The 14,131-nt window shown below is 41.3% G+C and overlaps 5 protein-coding genes across 5 annotated transcripts; 2 read left to right on the forward strand and 3 right to left on the reverse strand.

Annotated features, from left to right (window-relative positions):
- Positions 1-942: 942 nt before the first annotated feature.
- EAE98_009065 (uncharacterized protein) lies at positions 943-2,222 on the reverse strand. The gene is made up of 2 exons (XM_038956686.1): positions 1,627-2,222; positions 943-1,531 (listed from the first exon to the last, which is right to left on the reverse strand). The coding sequence occupies exons 1-2, from the start codon at positions 1,747-1,749 to the stop codon at positions 1,019-1,021; spliced, it is 636 nt and encodes a 211-aa protein (XP_038807056.1). The 5' UTR covers positions 1,750-2,222; the 3' UTR covers positions 943-1,018.
- A 4,437-nt stretch (positions 2,223-6,659) lies between these two features.
- EAE98_009066 (uncharacterized protein) lies at positions 6,660-9,411 on the reverse strand. The gene is made up of 3 exons (XM_038956687.1): positions 8,213-9,411; positions 7,989-8,085; positions 6,660-7,939 (listed from the first exon to the last, which is right to left on the reverse strand). The coding sequence occupies exons 1-3, from the start codon at positions 8,629-8,631 to the stop codon at positions 7,142-7,144; spliced, it is 1,314 nt and encodes a 437-aa protein (XP_038807057.1). The 5' UTR covers positions 8,632-9,411; the 3' UTR covers positions 6,660-7,141.
- Positions 9,412-9,615: 204 nt separating this feature from the next.
- EAE98_009067 (uncharacterized protein) lies at positions 9,616-10,668 on the forward strand (the record flags this gene model as incomplete). Its single annotated transcript, XM_038956688.1, has 1 exon — positions 9,616-10,668. The coding sequence occupies one exon, from the start codon at positions 9,616-9,618 to the stop codon at positions 10,666-10,668; it is 1,053 nt and encodes a 350-aa protein (XP_038807058.1).
- A 238-nt stretch (positions 10,669-10,906) lies between these two features.
- On the reverse strand, positions 10,907-12,041 carry EAE98_009068 (uncharacterized protein). Its single transcript, XM_038956689.1, has 2 exons — positions 11,544-12,041; positions 10,907-11,460 (listed from the first exon to the last, which is right to left on the reverse strand). Exons 1-2 carry the CDS (start codon positions 11,577-11,579, stop codon positions 11,002-11,004), a joined length of 495 nt encoding a protein of 164 aa, XP_038807059.1. The 5' UTR covers positions 11,580-12,041; the 3' UTR covers positions 10,907-11,001.
- Positions 12,042-12,969: 928 nt separating this feature from the next.
- Positions 12,970-13,765, forward strand: EAE98_009069 (uncharacterized protein; the record flags this gene model as incomplete). The annotated part of the gene is made up of 4 exons (XM_038956690.1): positions 12,970-13,282; positions 13,342-13,470; positions 13,533-13,651; positions 13,709-13,765. The coding sequence occupies 4 exons, from the start codon at positions 12,970-12,972 to the stop codon at positions 13,763-13,765; spliced, it is 618 nt and encodes a 205-aa protein (XP_038807060.1).
- Between the last annotated feature and the right edge of the window lie 366 nt (positions 13,766-14,131).

A 14,131-nucleotide genomic window follows, 5' to 3' on the forward strand; every position in this document is an offset into this window, starting at 1 on the left:
ATAATATAATAAATAATATAATATATAATATATATAATATAATAAATAATATAATATAATCTATTCTAATTTCTTATTTATATAAGTAATATTTGTTTTTAATATTATATATGTTATTTCATTTTATCCCATCCCATCCAACTCATCTCATCCCATCCCCCACTCCCCCCCTTATACCCCTCCAACTTCTCTCCTCCCTCCCCTCCCTCTCTACCCACCTACCCACTCATTCCCAGATTCCATTCCCAGATTCCATTCCCAGATTCCATTCCCAGATTCCATTCCCAGATTCCATTCCCAGATTATCAATCTACTACTAACTTTCAAGATCATTAGATATAATATATTATAATATAGATATAGTAAAATAAAGTATATAGATATTCAATCAATAGTCTACTATAGCTAAAGGGCTGATTAAAGATCTATAGATTATAATAATGATGATATATATATACCTAGGTATATACTGAGTAGATATTAAAGAAACTCTATATCATATATTATATATCATACATCATCATCATCATCATCATCATCATCACAGTCAAGATTACAACTCACTACATTCAAGTTATTCTACTACCACAAAAAGGAGTCATAAAAAAGATATCAAAATGACAGTAAATAAATAAACAAGTAGGTAAAAAGGTGTCTTAACATTCAATTAATAAAAAAACTAAGTAACATCGAATCCCCAACCACGAGGTCCTCCAAATGCCCCATCCTTCACCTTCAGTAAAAGACAATGACAATGACAAAGACGACTCAAAGCAAGCAAGCAAGCAAGCAAGAAAGTAAAAGATGGACACCCCAAAACCAAATCAAGCCACGAACTACCTACGTAACTCGAGAGCAGAAAGGAAAAGAAAAATCATAACGTCATCAAGGATCTCTAGCTCTAGCTAAGCGTAGCGAGCGAGTCCCCCCCCCCTTCCATCTATACCCATCTATCTATCAATCAATCAATCAATCGCTCCATCAAATCAAAACTCCCCAGCATCTCCTACACGAAAACCTAAACGGCGACTTTCTTCTCACCCCACACATCCTCGCGAAGACTCATCCACAATTCCCTCAAAACACTCTGTTCGCTATCTCTTCCTACAAATCTCTCTCTCATCTCCTCTCCTCTCTTTCTTACTCCCTCAACCCACTGTCCCAAATCCACCGCACTCTCCGCCTCGTTACCCACCATCTCCGTTAACACATTAACCTTTGCAACCACCTCTTCCGGCTGTGCACTCACGATATGGACTTCCTGTTTAGGAATCGCGGTATCGATTGATTCCTTAATCGGTTGAGAGGCATAGTAGTTATCTGGGAGAATGGGGACTCGGACAGTAAATGCATTGAGAGGTTCTTCAACGGGAAGACGAGGAAGAACGAGGTAGTCGAGGGTGGAAGGGGAAGCGACGGGACGAGCGGCGCTGGTGCGGAATCCTTGCATGAGACGGATGGTTTTGATAGAGGGGGGAGATGGGCGATGGGTGGTGGTGATTGTACGTTCATGAGAGAGGTTGGAGATGAGCTAATTGTTGAGATGAATGGTTAGTTTTGGGGGGTTTACTTTGGGTTTATTTTATTGAAGAAGAAATTGGGAGGAATTGGGATGGATAGACATACATCAGTTTTGATAGCACTCTTGGTCTTCAATTGTGCACTAGGACTTGCGACAGTCGAAGTAGTACTCATACATTTCTTCAACACAAGGGTGAATTTTGTAACGGGAGGAGTAACTCGAGACATATTGATGAGATGAGGTGAGGTGAGAGATAAGATAAATTGACGATTATAATTTGATGAATTGAGTTTTTGATGGTGTGAAGGGAAGATATAAAAGAGCTGAAAGTCCCGTCGTATGTATATCGATGGAGAAATGCGGAGTATCGGCAGATAAGATGATCAAAGTGTGGTTACACGAGGAATCTTGAGAGCGTTTGTTCGCTGGAACGTGGATTTATATGTAGGTAGGTAGGTATAACCAATGGGAGAATCTGGGTGAAAGATGCAGATGAAGATGCAGATGAAGATGCAGATGCTTATAGGATTGGAATACGAGAGAGGGAGTACAATGAGTTGAGAGTGAATATCAGAGGAAATAAGTATAAGTAGGTGGATAGACAATATAAAGCCAAGATATCAGATTCCAATTGAGAAAGATATATTGAGTAAGAGTAAGAGTAAGAGTAAGAGTAAGAGTAAGAGTAAGAGTAAGAGGAAGAATAAGAAGAGAAAGAGAAAAAGAGTCATGAGATACCTTCACCGTCTTTGTCCTTTATACCTTTCCATAGTCCATACATTTTAACCTTACCTTACCTAACCTACATATCGACAGCTTTCATTCCACGGCGGTACTTGAGACGAATACTTCCTATCATGGATATCACAATCAAAATCATAATCCAAATCATAATCATATCAAAACTGTTGAGCTTAGTTATCAAACCCACCTTGCCCTTCCCCTTCCACTTCCCCTTCCTCTTCCCCCATTCAAGGTTCGGAGCCCGGTACCGGTCCGGAACGACATAAGTTGCAATACGAATCTACGATAAGCTGAATCAACTTCAAATCTCAGTCACACGTGGATTCTCATTTAACCATTACCAGTGTCCAAACTTTAATTGATGTGCAAGACTATGTCCTGACTATGTTCTGACTACATACAAACTACATACGCACTACATCCACACTACATCCACACTACATACGCACTACATACAGACCACACACTACGGAAGTATATTTGATTCGATATACCCTCTCACCCCCGTCAAAACATATCAACCTCGCAAGGCGAAGCACCAGAAGGTTACATCCCATTGTTTCCCCGATGGTGACAAAGTTATATATATGGAGTCCAAACTGCAAGTCGCAAGTCGCCAGTCACAAGTTTCAACCATCCATTCTGCCATGCATGGATAAAGCTTTACTCCGTCCCAAGACCAAGTAAAGCTCAAGAAAACTAACGACGATGTAATTACCCGACTAACCCTCGACCTTCCCTCCTCAAGGTTTCCCATAATCCCAAGACACTTCAATCCCAACATCTAACCTTCCAACCTTCCAAACCTTCCAAACCACATCCCTCAATAACCTATCCACCGTCCGTGTCCATCAAAGTGACATGGCTAGCCCCAGTATAAACATCAAGCCATCCCTCAAAACAGCAAGAATCGGTGGAGAAAGATCACCCAATAAAAAAGTGGATAGAAACCATTAGCATCTCTATACCGCTTCCAAGACACCGTGGACACCAAACCACAAATCCCTTACCATACCATAAACCTAGATATTTATTTATAAATGGATCATCCACCGAGGAATTTTGTTGAGAACTCGAGATTCATCTCCCTTGCGAGCGATTATGCTATGCTATCACATCCATCACCGCCGGGAGAGTACTCAGTGCTCACACAGTGTATTGTACACATCAACGATCAACAAAAAGGGGGCAGGTGGAGAAACGGCGTAGATCATAGTGTACGAAGTATGTAAATCTTTGTTGATCTCTGGTGACTTGTGAATCGACATGATTGGAAATCCAATTGGGGAGATAGGGGGTTTAGATTGGTTGGTCTGGAATTTCAAAGTCCGGGGAAATGTAATTCTTTGGTCCCGGGATGGGAGAGCTGTGCTTGATACTTGAAAGGATGTTTGCCTTGCTTTGGTGTTACTTGGTGCTTGTTCGAGTATTATATGTAGATAGGTACCTAGAAGGAAATGAGGGGTTTTTATATCCGTAATATAATAAACACAGAATCAATATATAATTAATTAAATGTTTTTATTTGATTAAAAAAAGTTATCAAATAGTAGATTAAATATTATAATAGATATAAAAAACTTATAAATATAATAGATTTTATAGAAATAGAATAGAAATAATTTTTGAAACTTTAAATACTTATTAATATCTAAACTTAAAGTTATTTAAAATAAAATACAAAAAATTCAATCGATTATTTATTATATATCAACTATTATACTCCTTTATAATACTTATAACACTACCTATCAAAATAAACTTTGATTAATTTAAATTATTCTAAATTCAAAAATCTGAATTATATTGATTCTGAAATTCTATAACAATAATAAGTAAACGCTAACTAATTTAATATAACTTTTATATATTACACTATTAATATTATATAACAATTAAATAGAAAGAAGAAAAAAGTATAAAACCCTCATTAATTAATTCAAAGCTATTAAATATAACTATATTTAATTTTGAATTTAAGGTATTTTTAATTTATTCTTCAATTATTTCAAATTTAAGTTTATTTTCAACTTAAATTAGATCAAATTATTCTAAATTAAAAGATTATAATAACTTCGAATTTATATTTATTGTATATCTATTTCAATAATTGTATTTGTTGTATACTAGATTCTATATTACAGGGGTATTACAATTATTATATATAACCCCTATTTCATATACGGTATGTACGTACCGTTTTGGTGTCAGTCAAAATACATGTATATGTACATACCACGTATCAAACAAAAAAGAAAGAAAAGCAAGATCGAAACGAAACAAAACGAAACGAAAGTTGTCACCGTGTAGAACTATACTATACTGTACTGGTGTACCTAATAGGTAATTGTATCGCCTCGAAAAAGTAGGTAGGTAGGTAGGTAAAAATCCATTTCCACACCATCCTCTGTAAGTTTCACCAGAACCCAGATACTTCATTCGTATATCACATTTATTGGCCCCGAGTTACACACAACACAGCACAACACAGTACCATACATACATGAATCAAAGCATAAACTCTCTTCTCCCTCCCCCAAGCCACCCAGCTTAAACCAAATCCTCAATTTCCCTCCACCTTCCAAGCACCAAGCGACGTATACCTAACTTATACTTTCCCACCAGCCTTATCTCATTCATCCATCCATCCATCCATCCATCCATCCAATACCAACCATACCAACCATACCATACGGCAACAAATCACCATACCACCCAAGTCCCCCAAGCCCCTCCAAGCCAATGCAGTAAACCCAAGCCCCCTCCAAGCCAAAGCAGCCAACCCAACCGTCTCCTCCAATTCCAAAACATCCATTCCATTCAATTCAATTCCCCGAACTCAAACCCAAAACCCAATGCCGAAAATCCAAAGTCGAAAACTCAATCTCTCACTCACCAGCCTCACAAAATACAACCCAGCACAACCCAGTCACCCCCCTGAACCTCAAGACTTTATCTTACAATCTTATAAACTTACAAACTTACAAACAACACAGCAACACAGCAGCAAAGCGAGTATCCAGTATCCAGGATTCTATCTGACCCCATACACTAACTACCTAACTACCTAACGAACTAACGAACTAACGACCTAATTAAACAACCCTAACTCAACAACCCTAATTCTATTTCCAGTTCTCTTCTAATCTAATCTAATCCAACCCCAATCCAAGATCATCCTCTCCCTCTCTCCCTCTCCCTCTCCCCCCTCCCCCCTCCCCTCCACCCCGCTACACGCCCAATATCTAACGCGCACATACATACAATCATCGCCTACCTATCCTATCCCCTAGCTCGGCACTATACAACTTAACGGGCATATGCATCTCCCATCTCCCATCTCCCATCTCAATTTCCTCAAACCCACTCCAAACCCACTCCAAATAAATTTCCAGAAACTCTATTATCCATTTCATTCATTCATTCATACCCATTTCATTCATTCGTTCATTCATTTATTCATACCGATTCCTTCAAAATCCCATGTTACTCACTCACTCACTAACCTTCCTTACCAACCTTCCTTCATCTTCATCTTCACCCTCATCTTCACCCTCATCTTCACCCTCATCTTCACCCTCATCTTCACCCTCATCTTCACCCTCATCTTCACCCTCATCTTCACCCTCATCTTCACCCTCATCTTCACCCTCATCTTCACCCTCATCTTCACCCATACCACCCATACCACCCATACCACCCATACCACCCATACCACCAATACCTACCTATTTCCCTCAACGCCTCAGCACCTCAGCACCTCAGCACCTCAGTACCTCAGTATCTCAGCACTTCAGTATTTCAGCACCTCAGTACCTCAGCACCTCAGTACCTCAGCACCTCAGCACCTCAGTACCTCAATACCTCAGCACCTCAGCACCTCAGCACCTCAGCACCTCAATACCTCAGCACCTCAGCATCTCCCTTTCTATTCATACTATCGATACCTACCTACCTACCTACCTACCTACCTACCTACCTACCTACCTACCTACCTACCTACCTACCTACCTACCTACCTACCTACCTACCTACCTACCTACCTACCTACCTACCTACCTACCTACCTACCTACCTACCTACCCACCAAGATATCTTAGCCATGTGATCAACACGCAATATTAACTAAATAGCAATCTTCAATCTCAATTAATCAAGTGAGACCGTATCAGACAGGAAAAGAAAGACAGACAGATTTTCTTTAAATGTTTCGGGAACATGTCAATATCAATATCAATATCAAAATCAATAGCATGGCGGGGAAGAAGAAAAACAGAGCCCCGAAAAAAAAAACCAGAAACCAAAAACCAAAAAAAAAAGACAATAACAACAACATTCAAACGCAACAATCAAAAACAACACATAAACTCCCCTCAAAAACATCAAAGGCATAGAAAACAAGATTCTAAAGTATTTTGTTATTGTTATTATTCTGATCCGTAAAACGGACATGGTGATAAGATATCTTTTGGCGTTGAAGAGGGTATCCCCAAGTAACAAGTTATGCTCTTGTGCTCGCTCCCGCTCCAGGTCCTGACTCCCAATGCATCAGTGACACCACCCAAAGCTTCTTGCGTAAGCTTCCACTCACTTCACTTTATATTTAACTGCCCCACAATAGTAGATCTGCCCACTGTAAACGCCACGCTATGCTAAATTCGCATCACAATTATATTCTCCTCTCCACATCCAGACGCTTGTTTCGAGTCATTCCTCAATAGACCCGGGGATTAGTCTTTTGCCGTCTCCGCCATTTTTAGATGTCTTTTACATCTTGCTGTTGGCCTTCACGCCATCGCGTCGTCTCATAAATGACCGAGGTATCCAGCCCCGACACATGAAATATGGTATCTCATTGCCTTCTTCAATAATTCTTCAATCAATCTTCCAATGCCCAGTGAGGGATCCATCCATATCCTCCTTTGCTAAATATAGCTCCAGGGCATAAAGCGCCATGGTTGCTGAAACATTAATCCAACGCCATATATTACCACCAGTATTACCACCTTGCATCATCCACCATTCACCCATATTTCCCTCAGAAGTGACAGAAGAGAAATGTTGCATCAATAAGCTAGTGTAAACAGCTATCAAAATTGAGGGACTAAACCAGCTTAGTAGTCCTAAGATTTTACCCTCTCCTTCGCTCTCATCAAGACCCAAATCCTGAGACAGAGCTCCAACTCCAGACTCTCGTATCGCTGGTATAATCCGGGTGGCTGCATAGAATACAAAAACCCGAAATGCAAGCGATATAATGATCGAGGGAGTGATTGTCTGGAAGGCTGCGTATAGAAAGTAGAAGCTTGAATGGACGAAAGATGGCATTGTTGATAAAACACTAAGAAGAGTGGAGTAAGAAGCCATGATGATAGGAGGAAATGGTGGAAAATCGGGCTGAACGGGTGCTTGGGGAATCTCATCCGTCGCCGATGGAAGGTAGTCGGTGAATATTTGATATATGCAAAGTGTGCAATAAGCGAAAAGTAGGGAGCTCTCCACTGGATTGCCTCTACCACTTCCGATACCCCATGCACACAAAAAGACTGCGCAAGTCATAGTAATGCCTATAAGTGTAGCATCAACGTTGCTGATCTGCGGAAACCCCGTGATACGGAGTAAGAAATAAACAGCACTTGAAATAATTGAGGCTGATAGCACAAGTAGCCCAATCTAAACGTTTTGGTAAGCTTAAGCACTCAACTGAGAATTCGAAACGTACCATCCATGAATCACTTCTGCGATTTACAAGGTATCTTGTGATTTGACCCGCTGCTTGGATGACCAAAAGAGAGCAAAACCCTTCTGCCATTTGAAATCTGTCATATGGTTAGTTTTGTAAAAAGAATCTAGAGTGTTCCTCTAGTATAGAGTGGATCTTCAACTGGCAAGATAGTTTCTTTGGAGTCGAGGAAAACACTACGCAAAGAGTAGCCTTCTACTTACAACGGCGTTGAATATCGTAGCACTTTGTCCCATGTACCAACTGTCAACATTTCGAGAAGACCTCCATAGCCAAAAACCCATTCTTTTAATTCCTTATCTTTCGCACGCTTGCCATCAAAGGTCCTAGTAACCCAGCCTCCATCACTATCTGCATCTACTGCAAATCGATTCATGCTCCATATTAAGAGCCCTGGCAGTATTATCCACTGCGACCACCCAATAAGTTGTATTAATGTCCATCGTATCCTCGAATTATCAGGCGTCGTTAATTTTAACGTCGAATAGAATAAGTAGAACTCGAAAAGGGCGAGAGAGAATGCCAGCCCGCATTCTCGACCTCCAACATCGAAGGCTATAGGTATGGAGAGAATTATCGACAAGAGGAAAGTCGCAGAGGAAAGAGCTCGGAATAACCACATCGGCGAGAACGACGCCGGCGCGTGCTTGACAGCGCGCCCAGCTTTAAAGATAATAGAAGTTTCGAAAGATCTTTGCCCTGGTAGGCTGTAAAAGTCGCGTTGAACACGCCCGTTTGAAGATATGTGATTTTTGAAATCCTAGCTTCTGCCAAACAAGGAAATCAATGTTTCGAAAAAGGTACTGAACCTAAAAAAAGTCCAAGGTCACTCTGATGACGTCTTATGGCCAATATGTGAAATTCCCTTCCCAGATTTCCCTCTTAGCTGTTGTTGCTTGTCGCAGAATGATATGGCAATTTATGCGTATGTGAGTTCTATAGTAAACGGAAGTACCGAAGGAGAACGGAGTCGGTAATGAAGATGATTAAGTTCTAGACAATTTCCCAGGAAAATGGACTTTGATAGAAAGGGAGACGATGGTCGCCTTGATTGGTAGCTCTACTTGGATCTTAATCCAATGATTGTTCTTGTCGCGTGCGTACAATGACGGGGATCCTCCGATAACAGAATTTGGTCGGATTGTGCCTGGTTTTCTCGATAGAATCCTGCAGGAAATTTGGCAACTTGACAAGTTGGGAATATGATAGCAAGAGGAGCGTTTTGTAGAATTTGACGGGCAAGTCCTTGTCACAGAAGATGAACGATTAGATTTTGGTAGAGAAATAATGACAGATATTCCAGTTTATTTGGGAATATTTGTACCAGCAAGGTAAATTTTGGGAAATGAAGATCGTGGGTAAATTATGAGAGGATGGGATGACAACGCACGTGTGAAAAAGCTAATGTTTAAGTGGGGAATTGCCAGCTGTTACCGCTTTTATTATCATTTTTGTAGATTAGTCTGGCCATTTTGGAGGAGTTCAATGCTTGGAGAAACTTGGACCCAAAATTTGACCCCTCCTTCTATTGACTTTTCCAATCACAAACATAAATCATCATTTTACCACTAGCTATCGATTTTATATGTTTAGAAACACAATCAAAATGGCCGAAACTGCAGCCAAAAGACTCAAGACCTCTCCCGTCACCATCGGTACTCACAATGGCCATTTTCACGCAGATGAAGCCTTGGCTGTTTATATGCTTCGCCTTCTCCCAACCTATCAATCTTCAGAGCTTATTCGAACCCGGGATCCTAAACTTTTAGAGACTTGCCATACCGTAGTCGATGTGGGAGGTGAATATAACGACGAGACCAAGAGATATGATCACCATCAACGTACTTTCGATACTACATTTCCAAATCGTCCTACCAAACTCTCTTCTGCGGGGTTAGTGTACATGCACTATGGCAAGGCGATTATTGCACAACATCTAGGTGTCGCCGAAGATGCGGAGGAAGTTGCTGTTATCTGGAGAAAGATTTACGAAAGCTTTATTGAAGCACTTGATGCTCACGATAACGGTATTTCAGTCTACGACCCAAAGGCCATTTCCGCCGCAGGCTTAGAGAAGAAGTTTAGCGATGGAGGATTCTCATTAGGTGCTATGGTATCCAGATTGAACCCAAACTGGAATGACCCCACTCCATCTGATCCCGTCGAGGCTCAAAAGGCAGAAGATGAGAAATTTTTGGTAGCCAGCACTAGAATGGGTGAAGAATTCTCCAGAGATTTGGACTACTATACAAAATCATGGTTACCAGCACGATCAATTGTCCAACAAGCATATGCCAAACGCCTACAATACGATTCGAAGGGAAGAATATTGGTATTTGATGGTCAATCTGTTCCATGGAAGGATCATCTCTACACACTCGAAGATCAAGAGAACAGCGAGAACAAAGTACTCTACGTTCTCTACCCTGAAAGCCCACGACCAGATGCGAAATGGAGAATCCAATGTGTACCAGTCACCAAAGACTCTTTCCAAAGCAGAAAGCCATTGCCTGAGGCATGGAGAGGATTCAGAGACGAGGAATTATCTCAAATTACTGGTATCCCAGGAGGAGTTTTCGTTCATGCAGCGGGATTCATTGGAGGAAACAAGACTTTCGATGGAGCAAGTAAGATGGCAGCAACAGCTGTTGATTTGTGATATTCACGAAAGTCATGAAAAACATTATTATGAGGCGTTGTTCGATATCAAAAGCCAAAAGGTTAGATAGGTTCAAAAAATATAGAACCCAGGCAATAAGTTCATGCACATCCGAATCTCAAAGAAAATGACTTCATGTATTGACAGCCTTTAAATCCATCGTTTCGTATTGGCATTTAGCTCGACTATCATACCTGGCATAAAAAAAACGAAAATGTACAGAGAATGCTCCATCCCCTTAAACCATCAAGATCATCATCATATCATTGAATAGCCCAAAACGCCGAAACCCGTGCGTACGCACACGTAGTAAATTCTCCCACAAAAATACCCTTAACCATTGATTGGAATACCTCCCTTGACAACTGGTGGACTGACACTGCCATCTCCTGCTTGCTGTGTGTTTGCATCATTCTTCTTATCTGCCTCATCAATGCTTGTCTCGCGATGTAAATAGCTGCTCTCTTTCACTGGACTTCCACTCTGCTGACCCAATCCCAATCCTGCAATGCTACCATGATGTGCAGAGCCAGGTCCTACATTTGTATTGCCAGAACCACCTTGTGCGGCATTGCCAACGCTGGGAGATGAGAGATGGGGGATGTTTTCTGGGAGAGGATGTTCCGATCCAACGCTACCCGTGTCGACGGAAGAGGCCTTGCCGGCTTTGGAGAGTGCATAGTCGCCAGAATCGAAGTATTTACGTTCCTTGAGTTGTTTGGCTAAATGATCGGCTTTGCTGGGGAGTTTGCCATAGAGGCGGAAGAGTCGTTGCTCATCCGGGGAGAGGGACTGCGGGGTCGGAGAGTCAATAAATTGAATGGCATGATAAATTCGAGCCGAGTGCAGAGGGAAATTGAATGGTTACTACTTACTGCAATATCGACCTTGTTCTTTTGCAAAGGGTTCATCTTGAAGATGAAATGAAATTCGGGAGAGTTTCTTTTGAATTTGGATTGGGAGAATATGGGTGGATTTAATGGATTTTCAAGAATTAGATCGTATGGATTTCTATTTCCGTATCCGAGGTCGAGATTATTTTGTGATCAAATGGTTGTTTACCTGTCTGTCTTTCTTCTTTGTCGCTCGAAAGATATACTACTTACTACGAACTACTGTACTCTTTAAATAACCACCAAAGGTACAACCGTAGTGCGAGCGATTGGGTGTAGATTTGCGGTCAATGAGTGGATTCAAGAGGGAGTGGTGAATCGAATGGAAAGAGAGACAGATTTGAAAGATTGTATTTCAAGGGATGTGAGTAACGATTTGGAGTGAGAAATATAAAGATCTTATGATTTTTGTTCGGGATTGAGTTGCACAAGAGAATATTCCTTGGAGGGGAAAAGGGTATTATGAACAGCTCAGAATGACCGATAGCGTTAATGGGTGTGTTAAAGGTATGGCTCGAGGTATGGGTATGGTGGGCGGAGGTGGGGTACACTTTTTCGCTCGCTTGGCTTGGCTCAATTGCAGAATTTCGAAATCCAGACCTTTTTGCGTGAGAGAGAGAAAAAATCTGATTGAACAGCTGAACAAGAACAAGATCAAGATCAAGAACAAGAGCCAAGATCAGAAAGAAGAAGAGGAACAAGTCGAAGAACAAGACGAAGAGGTCGAAGAAGTCGGAAAGTGAATTAGGCAAGACGCTATCGAGGGTATCAAGGTCTACTATTATATCTTTCTAATCAATGTACGTATAAATACATATATATATATATATGTACATATCTCTCTCTCCGTTGAGTGGTTGTCTTTCCGTCTCCCCCTTATCAAACTGGCACAGAACGACCAAGGGATATATATCTTTCTAACCTTGTATCCCTTCTTCCCTTTGCCCCTTGTAAGCCACGCATACATCCTCTTTCTACTGCCGTATATTTACGGAGTAGATGCGCAAAGATCAACCTGAGGACTCAAGGAACAGGTTAATTCGATTGGCTTTCAAAGTTCGCAACAGACAATCACGAGATCAATTTCATTCAGATCCCCGCACATCTTTGCATCTTTTATCTTTTTTCCAAAGTTTGAATTTGAAAAAAGGCTCCTCGCACAAGGGGTAGTCTCCTGTTACCACGAGTCAGAGTCCAATAACCACATACGATCATCGATCATTTAGCCATCCCTTGGGACTCTCTACCCCGCAACAAACCAGAACTTATTTCACCTGAGCCACCATCGACTGGGGATTATTTCCGATTCATTGCTCTGCTTTTAACCCTTGCACTATTTCCTATTGGTCTCTCCTGTTAATCAAGCTTGAAATCTACATCAGTATCCAGCTAAGATATCTATCTAAAGATGACCCAAAAAACCTACATCGTCGAGCACCTCGATGACGAACTTGGACCGTGGTCTGAGCTGGAATATATCACCATAGCCAAAGAGTCCAATCAGGCGGGTGCAAAATTTTGCCTGTCGTCAATTCCTCCCACCTTGAACATACCCGAGGTCTTAAAGGCCGTGCCGGGTTTCACTGCAGACGGCCGGAGTGTCGAAACTTTATATGTCGAAAACAAGTCTCGTGTGTGTTTGCTTGATCCAGCAGCCACTAAGGAATTGAGTCCAGAAGATGGCGATCTGTTTGACGTTTTCCTTTTTGGCGGAATCTTAGGTTGGTACACCGCAGTTGCCTTATCTACATAAAGTAGTTGCTAATATGTTGTGCTCTAGGAGATGATCCACCCAGAGATCGAACTTCTGAACTGCGAAAGAAAGGCTTCGAAGGCCGTCGGCTTGGCCCCATCCAATTGACAACTGATACTGCAGTTCGTTGTACAAGAATGGTTACTCAAGATAAAAGTCAGTCAGCTGATTCGGCCTGCCTCTCATCACTCAGAAGCTATATGCTGACTCTTTTGTAGTTCCGTTGGACAAGATTCCTTACGTTGACTACCCAGAACTTCGGGTCAACAAGAATGAAAGTACAGAAATGCCTTTTCGTTACGTGAAGGACGCCGAGGGAAAACCCATCATGCCAGAGGTAAGCTCACAATTCCTGACATCGCTTACCTACGTGTCGATTTAATCAAGTACATAGGGAATGGTTGAACTTATTAAGAAAGACACGGAAAAGGGATTTGGTGACATGTTTTAGGAGATTGTATAATGGAAATTCCGTGAGATATCTAGGTATGAATAACATTGGCACAGGGTAGCAAAGTGTTATGATATGCCACCGCGTTATTTTCATAGCTCCAAGTGAACATCAGAAGTCCAAAGGCCAATATGAGACCACACCCATCAAATATTGTTCTGCAGTTCTAGAACGTAGCTCACTTGAACTTTGGAAACATTGAGCAGGCGAACATGTTTCGCCAAGAGACTGAACATAGGGGCGTAAATAATCATAAGAAATGATAGAAATACAGGCATTGGCATCTTTGAACCACGATTAGCAATTAAGTTTTCCCCTCTACCAAAGTATAGAGAATGTTGGGCTTCAGAGGGTTCTTCTAGACCA

The sequence above is a fragment of the Botrytis deweyae genome (assembly GCF_014898535.1).
Source record: "Botrytis deweyae strain B1 chromosome Unknown BDEW_025, whole genome shotgun sequence".
Lineage (NCBI taxonomy): Eukaryota > Fungi > Ascomycota > Leotiomycetes > Helotiales > Sclerotiniaceae > Botrytis > Botrytis deweyae.

Excerpts from the sequence above, each read along its gene's own strand:
- EAE98_009065 (XM_038956686.1), bottom strand. The coding sequence starts at position 1,749 with ATGTCTCGAGTTACTCCTCCCGTTACAAAATTCACCCTTGTGTTGAAG. Across the intron at positions 1,532-1,626 it reads AGAGTGCTATCAAAACTGAT|CTCATCTCCAACCTCTCTCA; the intron begins GTATGTCTATCC and ends CTCAACAATTAG.
- EAE98_009066 (XM_038956687.1), bottom strand. The coding sequence starts at position 8,631 with ATGTGGTTATTCCGAGCTCTTTCCTCTGCGACTTTCCTCTTGTCGATA. Across the intron at positions 8,086-8,212 it reads CTACGATATTCAACGCCGTT|ATTTCAAATGGCAGAAGGGT; the intron begins GTAAGTAGAAGG and ends ACCATATGACAG. Across the intron at positions 7,940-7,988 it reads GCAGAAGTGATTCATGGATG|ATTGGGCTACTTGTGCTATC; the intron begins GTACGTTTCGAA and ends CAAAACGTTTAG.
- EAE98_009068 (XM_038956689.1), bottom strand. The coding sequence starts at position 11,579 with ATGAACCCTTTGCAAAAGAACAAGGTCGATATTGCA. Across the intron at positions 11,461-11,543 it reads AGAACAAGGTCGATATTGCA|TCCCTCTCCCCGGATGAGCA; the intron begins GTAAGTAGTAAC and ends CCGACCCCGCAG.